A 12,244-nucleotide genomic window follows, 5' to 3' on the forward strand; every position below is an offset into this window, starting at 1 on the left:
CGCTGCGTATATAAAATAATTATTTTGTAGCAGATTAAACATTTTCTTTGAGTTTGGCTGTTGAAAACACATGTAATTGCTTCCGGAATCACAGAGGACCGTTCCAGATGCCACTTTTTTTCTCTCTTTCTTGTGCCCTTCATGAGGTGGAGAACACATTTGGAACCATCTAAAAGGTAATTATTTGTAATGTTTATATTATAATAGCTTTGTAAAACAGTTGCATGTCCATTCCTTCTTATGAGTAGCTGTAAAATTATGTGTATGATAGATTTAACATGTCCTTATAATCGTTCAGATGAGCTGCGCTGTGATGCAGTGTGCTGACGCAATCAGTCGCATTCACACGCCGTGTTTTTTATTTGTTTGCACCATGTTCACGTGAAGTTCACATAATGCGTGACAGAGATTTTGAACATTTCAAAATTTTTAAGTGACACTTCCTTACAGCAGCGGGCAGGGTGCATAAAGACAAAAGCTCGTTGTTTGTTTTGGGTTTGTGCTCACTGCCCCCGCTGCTCCTCCTCCACAGTGTCTCCGCTCTGGCAGAAGTCCACTTAGGATGCAGCAGAGCAGAACCAGAACCCCAGCGAATGAGGCAGGTAGCTAGCTTATGAAATAAAAGGTGTTTGAAAGCAGACAAACAGGGTGGAACAACGGGTTTGAATCTCACCGGAGAGCACAGGAGCGCCGTTCACATTTCTAGATGAAGTGACGAGTCTGACCTTTTTTGTGTGTGCCTGCAAGAGTTTGTTTTCTACTTTTTACAATAATATGCCAGTAGCTGAAAACATGTGTGATAAGAGCTTCAGCTGTGCATCCACTCACCAGTGTCGCAGGTCGGCATCACAGTTGCAATAGTGTTTAGGGTCACTGCAGTTGTGTTCAATCCCACAGGAACACTTCTGTATTCCTGGTCCAGATCCACCCCAGTATGAATGCCTCTCATTGGCTCTTCCTACCCACCACGTAAATGGGACACCATCTGGGAATTAAACAACAACCAGTTTACTTTTAGAGATATTGTATAAATTATTGAAATCTCAAAATATGAACAAACAGTGCAGCCAAAGGCATGTGGTGTGACACACGGTAACCCTGTGTCAGTCAAGACTAAATTCTCCATGTTAATCACAAGAACTGATGAGGTGAAGAAGCAGGAAGATCTGGAAACAGCTGAGCTGAGCTATTCATCAGCCAAGTACCAAAGACCCCATGTTCAGGTTTATTGGAATATCTGAGGAAAAAGAAAGAGCTGATGCAGTATGGACATTGCCATAATGGGAAAGTGTGGCCAAACGTTTGACTGGTAGTGTACCTCTCCCCCTCTGCGCCTTCTTTACTCTCTTTTCCTGAATGACAGGCCATGACCCAATATATCCATGAGGCCTAGGCGACTGTCATAATCCGACCCTCCTCCTCACATGCTGGGGCCGAGTTTTCTTCACAGAGAAAAAAGGCAAGAGTCTGTCCCTGTATCGAATAGGGGGACTTCAAAAATTGCTACCCTCTGCTTATAATCTCATCTGCTTTAGAGTGACTTCACAGGGTGATTTTTTTTTTTTTTTTACCAAACTCAATTTAAGGAATGTTGACAACCTCATTAGGATCAAGTAGAAGAATGATGAATGGACGACTGCCTCTCAGTTGCCATAATGGGGACTTGGACAAGCCCTTCAGCTAAACTAAAGCATCAGTGCTCAGGGTTCTCCCCAGAATAGCGGTGCGACGCCGTTGTACTGGCATCTAGCGCCGCTATACTGTGGTGTCATCTCGTGATGTTGTAGCGCAAGACTTGGTGGGAATCTGACCGTGCGCAAACCACTTTATGCAGGGAAATTTCACATAAACAACTTCAGCTCTTTATCTTATCCTGTTTACATCCAAACGACACAAACCATGACAACATGCAATCATTACATGAAACCTAATGATCAGAGGATGATCTCTATTTTTTTGTTTTGTCTTGGCGAGGACCACAGCCCATGCGGGGTGCTGCGATTGCTGGTCTGTCCAGGGAGGGAGCACAATGGCGCCCGTGTGGCCCAGCTTGGGGGTTTTGGTCCTGCCCCTTGTCTGGGGGCCAGGTCTCACCATTGTGAGCTCGGTGATCCCTGCTTGGGCTTGGGGTTTGGACGTGCTGGCTCTTTGGCCCTCATCCCCCACTCTGCTCGCTGCTCCCTTGGGGGATCGTGGCCCGTGAGGTGTGGTGCTGGAGTGCCCCCCCGTGTGCTTATGCCGGCACCCTGTGTGCTTCCCCTTGTGTGCAGGGTTGTTTCCTGTGCCTCCGTGGGGGATGCGACATGGGGGGAGGTTCCGCCTGGGCTGTTCCTCTGGCAGCTCATCGGGCTGCTCCGGTGACCCTGGTGAGTTTCCTCCCTGGCCCCTGGGCCCTTCTACTGTCCTGATTCTAGTTTCTCCTGGGGCTCTGCATCCTGGACCCCTTCCCATCAAGGTGCATGCAATCACCCATGTGGCTCCTGGCATATCCGAGTGGTCCATGTCATATGGTAAGGTTCTGTACTTTTGTCTTGGCCCAACACACCAGCCACAGTAGTGATTGGATATTTAGCTGTGATCTGGGTCTCTGTGTGTGGATGGTCAGGTGTTTCTGGCCGTCACCACAATTGGATTTTGGGTGTTCCCAAGGGGATCAAGACTCTGGTGTCCTAGAATAGGATATGGATGGTCACTAACTAGACAACAGACTGTTGATGTGACTACTTGTGTTGGGAAAGTGTAGGTACACGGACCCACAACAGGGGGCGCAAATTAACGGACAATGGAGTAGGTCAAATAACAACACTTTACTGTTGTGAATGTGCACAACAAATACAACAGATTACATCAATAGACAACAGTCAATTCACAAAGGTGTCGTGTGGGCAGGCTCGAAGATAGGAGACGCCTGTCCAAAGCAGAACCGGAACCACACGATTTCCTCCGCCACCAGACCCCGGGAATACTGGAGCCGCCAAGTCCCGAACTCCCAGGTGGCCACTGCCTCCGCGTGTCGGACCTGGTACTGCTGGCGAGGAACAAAAAGCAATTAAATGAGGATGCGTTTGCACCCAGGAATCTGTACGGTAGGAAAGCTACCTCCACCTCTCGTTGGAAAAGTAGTCCACAATTCAATGCACAAAAATACTGTCAAACAGTCAGCTGAGGTACGTTACCTTCCAGGTAGAACGATATCTCGGCAAAGAGGTGGAGATGACGTCTTGCTGATATACCGATGCTGATCCGATGAGTGGTGACAGCTGTCATAGGTGATGAGTGTCAGCTGTCACCCTGGCTGCTCCTGTAAGGCGGCAGCGCCCTCTCATGCCTGGAGCCCGCACTCCAGGCAGGGTGCCCTCTGGTGGTGGTGGGCCAGCAGTACCTCCTCTTCAGCGGCCCACACAACAACTTGTTCATGTGTGGTTGTTTGACCTGGTATGTTGTATCTCTTCGGTGTCTCACATATTTAATCATCTCACAGTTATTACTGTCACCACTTGTCTTTAGTTCTTGTCTGTCTTCATGTTGTTTTGGTGGTTGGCCCTTCCTAATAGAAATCATCTGTTAGCTTTAACAGTTGTTTATTATAGTTTGTTGTGTGTTTTGAATAAATGTGTGTGGAAACTTATTTTCCGCTTCTCTTTTTACTTTCTTATTTTTGTTTGTAAACCTTTATTACACTTATAAAACACAACAAAAGCATACGAGGGCTGTCAATAAAGTATAGGTCCTTTTTTTTTTTTTCAAAAACTATATGGATTTCATTCATATGTTTTTACGTCAGACATGCTTGAACCCTCGTGCGCATGCGTGAGTTTTTCCACGCCTGTCGGTGACGTCATTCGCCTGTGAGCACTCCTTGTGGGAGGAGTCGTCCAGCCCCTCGTCGGAATTCCTTTGTCTGAGAAGTTGCTGAGAGATTGGCGCTTTGTTTGATCAAAATCTTTTCTAAACCAATCAATCAATCAATCAATCAATTTTTTTATATAGCGCCAAATCACAACAAACAGTTGCCCCAAGGCGCTTTATATTGTAAGGCAAGGCCATACAATAATTATGTAAAAACTAAACCTGTGAGACACATCGAAGTGGACATGGTTCGAAAAATTAAGCTGGTTTTCGGTGAAAATTTTAACAGCTGATGAGAGATTTTGAGGTGATACTGTCGCTTTAAGGACTTCCCACGGAGCGAGACGTCGCGCAGCGGTCCCAGGCGCCGTCGTCAGCCTGTTTCAAGCTGAAAACCTCCACATTTCAGGCTCTATTGATCCAGGACGTCGTGAGAGAACAGAGAAGTTTCAGAAGAAGTTGGTTTCAGCATTTTATCCGGATATTCCACTGTTAAAGGAGATTTTTTTAATGAAAGACGTGCGGACGGGTCCGCGCGTCGGGACGCAGCCGGCGCGGTGCGGCGGCACAGGAAAGACACCTCAGTGTTGATAACATTTGTAAAATCCAGGCGGCTTTTGATGGCTTTCAGTGGATATATATATATATATATATATATATATATATATATATATATATATATATATATATGAGAAATTGTTTAACAGCTGGACATGTTCCAACTTGTCCTTAAGGCTTCTAACGGAGGTGTTTTCCCTGTGGCGAAGCATCGCGGTGGCTGCGAGCCAACGCTGCAATCCGCCCGTATGTCTTTCATTAAACAAATCTCCTTTAACAGTGGAATATCCGGATGCTGAAAATGCTGAAACTGACTTCTTCTGAAACTTCTCTGTTCTCTCACGACATCCTGGATCAATAGAGCCTGAAATGTGGAGGTTTTCAGCTTGAAACAGGCTGACGACGGCGCCTGGGAGTGCTGCACGACGTCTCACTCCGTGGGAAGTCCTTAAAGCGACAGTATCACCTCAAAATCTCTCATCAGCCGTTAAAATTTTCACCGAAAACCAGCTTAATTTTTCGAACCGTATCCACTTCGATGTGTCTCACAGGTTTAGAAAAAATTTTGATCAAACAAAGCGACAGTCTCTCAGCAACTTCTCAGACAAAGGAATTCCGACGAGGGGCTGGACGACTCCTCCCACAAGGAGTGCTCACAGGCGAATGACGTCACTGACAGGCGTGGAAAAACTCACGCATGCGCACGAGGGTTCAAGCATGTCTGACGTAAAAACATATGAATGAAATCCATATAGTTTTTGAAAAAAATAAAAAGGACCTATACTTTGACAGACCTCGTATATATTCTGAAAGCACAGGTTGTCCTGAAAAAAAGAGACATAAAACTTGATTGTGGGATGCAGGGAGAGCTGTTAACAGCAATAATAAAACATTTGTGCCAGGCGAGTGAACTGTCCAAAAAAATGCCCTCAGACCCCAGAGGGTTAAATAAAATGTTACAGGCTGATCAGGAAGGGCACGTGAAGGTCACTCACGCACTATATACTATCTGTCTTGCAAGAACAAATAGTATATATGCAGTGGTGGACACAGCTAACCAAAAAGTTAGCTTCGATAACAGCTAATCAACTAACTGAAAAGTTACCTTTTATAAAGCTAAACCAATAAACCACTCAAAACTGTATCAGAAGCTACAGCTAACCGATAACTTTCAGTATTGCTTCCAATACACTTGCAACTACTAACAAGCTGATTTTGAGTTTTAACACTATGATCACTTCTGGTAGCATCAAAAGCGACCACAGACCCAAACAATGAGTCAGCATTTCTGTCTTTGTGCGGCCTGCCCACTGCTGGAAGCTCCTGTTTACTACATTTTTGTAGCAGTGAAGTTCAACTCTACACACACACAAAACAAGCCATTATTCCTTAACCGAATACAGCTGTGCAGCAGTGAGGCAGAAGTCTTGGAAAATAAAGCAGTTTTAAGTTATGGTTTTGATTTAAAATCATCAAATTATTCCGGATAGAATAACTCCATTAATGTCAATTCTGTCATTTGTACAAAGTTAAAATATAACACATACCTTTTCATTTTAAATAATACACTAATTCTGTTTTGTAACAAACACAGACAGATGCCAAAGTAATCCCTCTGGGGTAAATGAGCCTCCGCTAACACTGATTGGTTGACTCATTCATTCTATGTAAAAACCAACATGTTAATATGAGGTGTGTGTGTGTTGGTGTTTACATATAAATGTGCTTTTGTAAAATATGCCCTTTTTTATTTGTAAAAAAAAAAAAGCCATTTGCAAAAAGCCAAAAAGTTGTGATTTGACAACTATATGATATAATAAATATGCTTATAAAACTTCAGACGTGACGTTAATTTAAATATCTTGTCCGAAATTAGTTTGATTAAAATTGCATCCTGGTGATATTGTGATTTGGGAATTCAAACTTTTCAAATTGAAAATTATGCAGGGGAAATTTGTAAAAAAGTCTGGAATCAACCACATTTTAAATTGTCTTTCTGTACATTCATTTTTCTTTCAAATAAGTTTATTGCACATTTGTAACATGTATACAGTGCGTCAATGAAACACAAACATTTTAGATTAATTTCACTATTCAACAATTCAGCAGAGTCAGACTAGAAAAAGCAATAAAAGATTTTCAGTTTTGTCTTTGGACTTGAGAACACAAGGTCGGACTGGACCCCGAGTGGAAGCATTATGGACTGTTTCTTGTGATAGTTGCCAACAGCACTGCTACACTAAAAAATCATGGTGGAGAACCCTGGTGCTTTTTCCAGAACCTTGTTAGTGACGTCCTGCACAACATGCTCAACAGAGTTGCATTTCTCTCCATAGATAAAATACGTTTTTTTCTCTTGATCCTTGGATGAGCGTGTTCACCATGATCATCAGGTCTGCAGGGGAAAATGTGAATTCCACTGCTCCACTGTCTTGTTTTTGGGTTTCATCCTCTCAGAAAGGAGGCCCCGAAAACAGGACTGCAGTCGCAGAATGGCCCCGCTGTGGTCTGTAGCCCTGCACTACCTGCCCAAAACAAAGGGTTTGGTTGTCAATCTGGAACCACCCTACCCCTGTTGATTCCTGGATGATGGGTCCTCACTTCACTGGCCATTTCCTCATTTAGAGGATCATTAATGCTGCCATGGTACATTGCTGCCTTCCCCAATCTATATGGATTCACTCCACTTTACACCTGTCCAGGACTCAGTCATGCCCTGATGCCCTCTGCTACAATCTGCTCTCTCTGTAGCCACCATTGCTAGTTGCTGGTGTTTTATCCCTGCTGGTTCCTCAAATTAACTGGTTGCCTTTCATTCACCTCACAGCAGTAACATCTGTCAGCTGATTCGTCACCTGCTCACAAACACATTGCTGGTCACTGTCAAGTCGCAAGTCACATCTCCTGCCGCCAATATGATCGTTAGTGAGCATTAAATTACAGCTATCCAGAGACCAGAGACGTCAAAGCCAACAAACAAAAGCAAAACATTATATTTAAAAAAAAAGCCAACCGCTGTGACTTTTAGCAGAGGTGATGGTCAGTGGTTAAGCGTTGGGCTAGAGACCAGAGGATCCTCGGTTTAAATCCTGGCCTGACCGGAAAATCACTAACGGCCCTTGGGCACCTTAATCCCCTAGTTGCTCCCGGTGTGTAGTGGGCTCCTTGCATGACAGCAGCCTGACATTGGGGTGAATGTCAGGCATTATTGTAAAGTGCTTTGAGCGCTACTATGATTACTATGATCTCTCATCACTCTTGCCTCTTGCCTACTTCCAATCACATTTACAAGATGATCGATCAGTTTTAATGAGAGTGGACGAAGAAATTAGAAGTTGGAATTAAACTAGTACTATGAAAGGAATGCTGAAAAGAAGAAGGGGATTCTGGGATAGTTAGAGTGGCAGCATTTAAAAATATGCCCTATATACAGTTTGAAAGATTGAGAAGCCTCCAGACAGGGACCATACTTCTGTCCTCTGTCCTGTGTTTATTGTCGTAATCTATAGCCAGACTAGCCAGACGGGGGCTTTATGTATATTTTGTGATGGGTATCATTTTGGATTGTTTATGAAGTAACAAGAAAGATGCAAAAAAAAATGGCTATTATATTTCCTATTTTGCAACATTTCCCAACTTGCACAATGCACATAAATTGCAAACAAAAAGAGCTGACGTGAAACGTCAGGCCAAACTTTACCTGGAGTGTTGAGCAGACGAGACATGCGACAGGAATAGGCGACGTATTGTTCACAGTATTCAGCACTGCCGGTGACCCACAACAGCTGGCAACGCACGGCAGAGACAGGGAGAAATTCCTACTGTAAACTGGTGTTTTGTTCGTGTGCTGTGTACCAGTGAGAATCTTTTCATGTGCCTGGTGGCTGAAGGTTTACCTGTTCATCAGTTAGATTGTAAGTGATCTGCAGCACTGCTTTACCCTCCTGGTCTGCACTGGTGACTGACGTCTGAGGAGACAGATTGTTCTTCAGTGTGGTCCAGACCTTTTCCTCTAAAAGAGCAGAACAAATACCATCAGTATCCCACCACCTGATGGTAATAACACTCATACACACCTTTCTTATATTTATTTGTTTTTCAATTAATTAAAATACTGAAACAAGTTCTATTTAGGGTTCCAGTGATAAACATTTGAGAACTGCCAGGTTTGATCCCTTTCAGTCAGATCCACCTCAGATTTGAAGGGTTTCTTCTGCATGTAACATAACAAGGTGTTTTGTGAGTTCAATAATGTTTGAGAAATTATTCTAAAATCTAAACAAAACAAAGAAAAAAAAGATGTATCAAGACATAACCTCCTGATGAAGGTCCACTCTACACTAGGTTTCCACCCTCATACAACCCCTAGCACCCCATCCCAAATGTTCTGAATCTGTTCATGTGATTAACCCTCTGAAGTCTTGGGCTTTTGTAACTACTTTTGGTACTTTTGGTACTTTTTCCTCTAACTGAACTCTTGTGTTCTCTGCTCCTGGAGCCTACTGACTGCTGGGGCAGTGTGTGTCTCCACCCTGCTGTGCTCCAGGACTCGGCGCTGGAGCAGAAGCACATGAGTCCTGGAGAAGATGGAAAGAGAAGTGCGCTAGAAGCGCAGTCCGATCCACAGAGCAGCTCTGTGCACACAGATCGGTGAATCCACCTGCTCTGGTTCATCCAGACCAGAACAATAAAGTTCACTTCATCATCAGACTGATCATGCTCTGGTTCAGAATCTGATGATGCGCTCTGTGCTTCGATCATCTTCATACAGTTCGAAAAAGAGAGAGACTGGGCACTGTTCCAATACGCCTTATTATTTTGACACACTAAATAAATAAATAAAAAACGACACCACACACTAACTACACACGCTAAAACACTCCACCACACACACTAAAACACATTCCAAGCACGGAAAATGTCACAACTTTCAAAACTGTTTGCGTCTGCTTTTCGCTCCACACGAAGCAAGCAAATGATGTGGAGTAGGGACCATTGTTTATTTGGTAATATATTTTACATCAGTAATAAAGAAAAAATTGTGTATTTTTTTTTACTTGCTTCCTGTCGCAGACAGAGAAAAACGGAAGAAAAGTCCCGTTCGCAAAACGCACACGCATGCAAACAAACCGGTCTGTGTGTTGTCATCAAACCCATGTGAAGTTGGGAATTGTGATTGGTTAGCTTCTGAGTTTTCCACCAATGGTAACACCCCTTTCTCCTGCTGCAGGGAGAGGGAGTCCTGTTTCATTCCAGCCCTGTCGCTCCTCCAGCTGAAAGAGGAAATCAATCGTTTCTGCTGAGGCTGTCTGCAAAACGCGCAGCGAATATCAGAATAACATCCCCCCAAAAACTTACGTATTAATCATAATTCAAGTTATACTTGGCCTATTAACAAAATTGAAAAAGTGGTTTGGAGGTTGACGTCTCCATGTTCAACATGCTTTCAAACAGACACTCAAAGTGGAGCAGATTATGTGCTACATCCGCTTAATTAGGTCATGTGACTTTTGACGCGAGGGCACATCATTCAACTCCAGAGGGTTAAGACTCCTTAAAGAGTTACTATGAGAACTTGTGTCAATCAAAAACAGGAGACCTTTCATACAGTGTTCTCAGTGTGATCTCCATTAATATCCTGATCTCCTCTAGACTCAAAAAACCACCTCCACCTCATTGGTGTAAAACAGCATTTAATCAGCATACTTTGAGTTACCGTATTTCCTTAATTAAATGCTCGGGTGTTTATTTTTTTAAGGCCCGGCATCTAAAAGAGGCAGGCCTTTATTCAAAGCTGGCAGTCATTAACAAAATGCTGCTTGCTGCCTGCACTGTAATACAGTATGCTGTTAAATTTCACACAAATCCCTGGGTGTGATGAACCAAAGAGAACCACTTTAGATCAGAGCCCTCTGTGTCAGTGCATACCCTCACCGAGCTCCTCTCAGAGGAGCCTCAACACTGCATTTAATCTATTATTAGACTCTATTGGCTTTGCTCAAAAAGTAAATGAGTCCACCCACCACTTTAATCATATCTTAGATCTTGTTCTGACTTATGGTATGGAAATTGAAGACTTAACAGTATTCCCTGAAAACTCCCTTCTGTCTGATCATTTCTTAATAACATTTACATTTACTCTGATGGACTACCCAGCAGTGGGGAATAAGTTTCATTACACTAGAAGTCTTTCAGAAAGCGCTGTAACTAGGTTTAAGGATATGTTTCCTTCTTTATGTTCTCTAATGCCATATACCAACACAGTGCAGAGTAGCTACCTAAACTCTGTAAGGGAGATAGAGTATCTCGTCAGTAGTTTTACATCCTCATTGAAGACAACTTTGGATGCTGTAGCTCCTCTGAAAAAGAGAGCTTTAAATCAGAAGTGCCTGACTCCATGGTATAACTCACAAACTCGCAGCTTAAAGCAGATAACCCGTAAGTTGGAGAGGAAATGGCGTCTCACTAATTTAGAAGATCTTCACTTAGCCTGGAAAAAGAGTCTGTTGCTCTATAAAAAAGCCCTCCATAAAGCTAGGACATCTTTCTACTCATCACTAATTGAAGAAAATAAGAACAACCCCAGGTTTCTTTTCAGCACTGTAGCCAGGCTGACAAAGAGTCAGAGCTCTATTGAGCTGAGTATTCCATTAACTTTAACTAGACTTTCTTTGCTAACAAAATTTTAACTATTAGAGAAAAAATTACTCATAACCATCCCAAAGACGTATCGTTATCTTTGGCTGCTTTCAGTGATGCCGGTATTTGGTTAGACTCTTTCTCTCCGATTGTTCTGTCTGAGTTATTTTCATTAGTTACTTCATCCAAACCATCAACATGTTTATTAGACCCCATTCCTACCAGGCTGCTCAAGGAAGCCCTACCATTATTTAATGCTTTGATCTTAAATATGATCAATCTATCTTTGTTAGTTGGCTATGTACCACAGGCTTTTAAGGTGGCAGTAATTAAACCATTACTTAAAAAGCCATCACTTGACCCAGCTATCTTAGCTAATTATAGGCCAATCTCCAACCTTCCTTTTCTCTCAAAAATTCTTAAAAGGGTAGTTGTAAAACAGCTAACTGATCATCTGCAGAGGAATGGTCTATTTGAAGAGTTTCAGTCAGGTTTTAGAATTCATCATAGTACAGAAACAGCATTAGTGAAGGTTACAAATTATCTTCTTATGGCCTCGGACAGTGGACTCATCTCTGTGCTTGTTCTGTTGGACCTCAGTGCTGCTTTTGATACTGTTGACCATAAAATTTTATTACAGAGATTAGAGCATGCCATAGGTATTAAAGGCACTGCGCTGCGGTGGTTTGAATCATATTTGTCTAATAGATTACAATTTGTTCATGTAAATGGGGAATCTTCTTCACAGACTAAAGTTAATTATGGAGTTCCACAAGGTTCTGTGCTAGGACCAATTTTATTCACTTTATACATGCTTCCCTTAGGCAGTATTATTAGACGGTATTGCTTAAATTTTCATTGTTACGCAGATGATACCCAGCTTTATCTATCCATGAAGCCAGAGGACACACACCAATTAGCTAAACTGCAGGATTGTCTTACAGACATAAAGACATGGATGACCTCTAATTTCCTGCTTTTAAACTCAGATAAAACTGAAGTTATTGTACTTGGCCCCACAAATCTTAGAAACATGGTGTCTAACCAGATCCTTACTCTGGATGGCATTACCCTGACCTCTAGTAATACTGTGAGAAATCTTGGAGTCATTTTTGATCAGGATATGTCATTCAAAGCGCATATTAAACAAATATGTAGGACTGCTTTTTTGCATTTACGCAATATCTCTAAAATCAGA

The 12,244-nt window shown here is 42.7% G+C and overlaps 1 protein-coding gene across 1 annotated transcript in view; it reads right to left on the reverse strand.

Annotated features, from left to right (window-relative positions):
- Positions 1-12,244, reverse strand: part of cntnap2b (contactin associated protein 2b) — a 197,734-nt gene that overhangs the window by 75,103 nt on the left and 110,387 nt on the right. The window contains exons 13-15 of the mRNA XM_034182355.1: positions 8,304-8,419; positions 8,108-8,192; positions 829-985 (exon numbers count right to left, since the gene is read on the reverse strand). Coding sequence (XP_034038246.1) covers positions 829-985; positions 8,108-8,192; positions 8,304-8,419 — 358 coding nt within the window. The remainder of the gene's footprint in view (positions 1-828; positions 986-8,107; positions 8,193-8,303; positions 8,420-12,244) is intronic.

This window comes from Thalassophryne amazonica, chromosome 12 (genome assembly GCF_902500255.1).
Source record: "Thalassophryne amazonica chromosome 12, fThaAma1.1, whole genome shotgun sequence".
NCBI lineage: Eukaryota > Metazoa > Chordata > Actinopteri > Batrachoidiformes > Batrachoididae > Thalassophryne > Thalassophryne amazonica.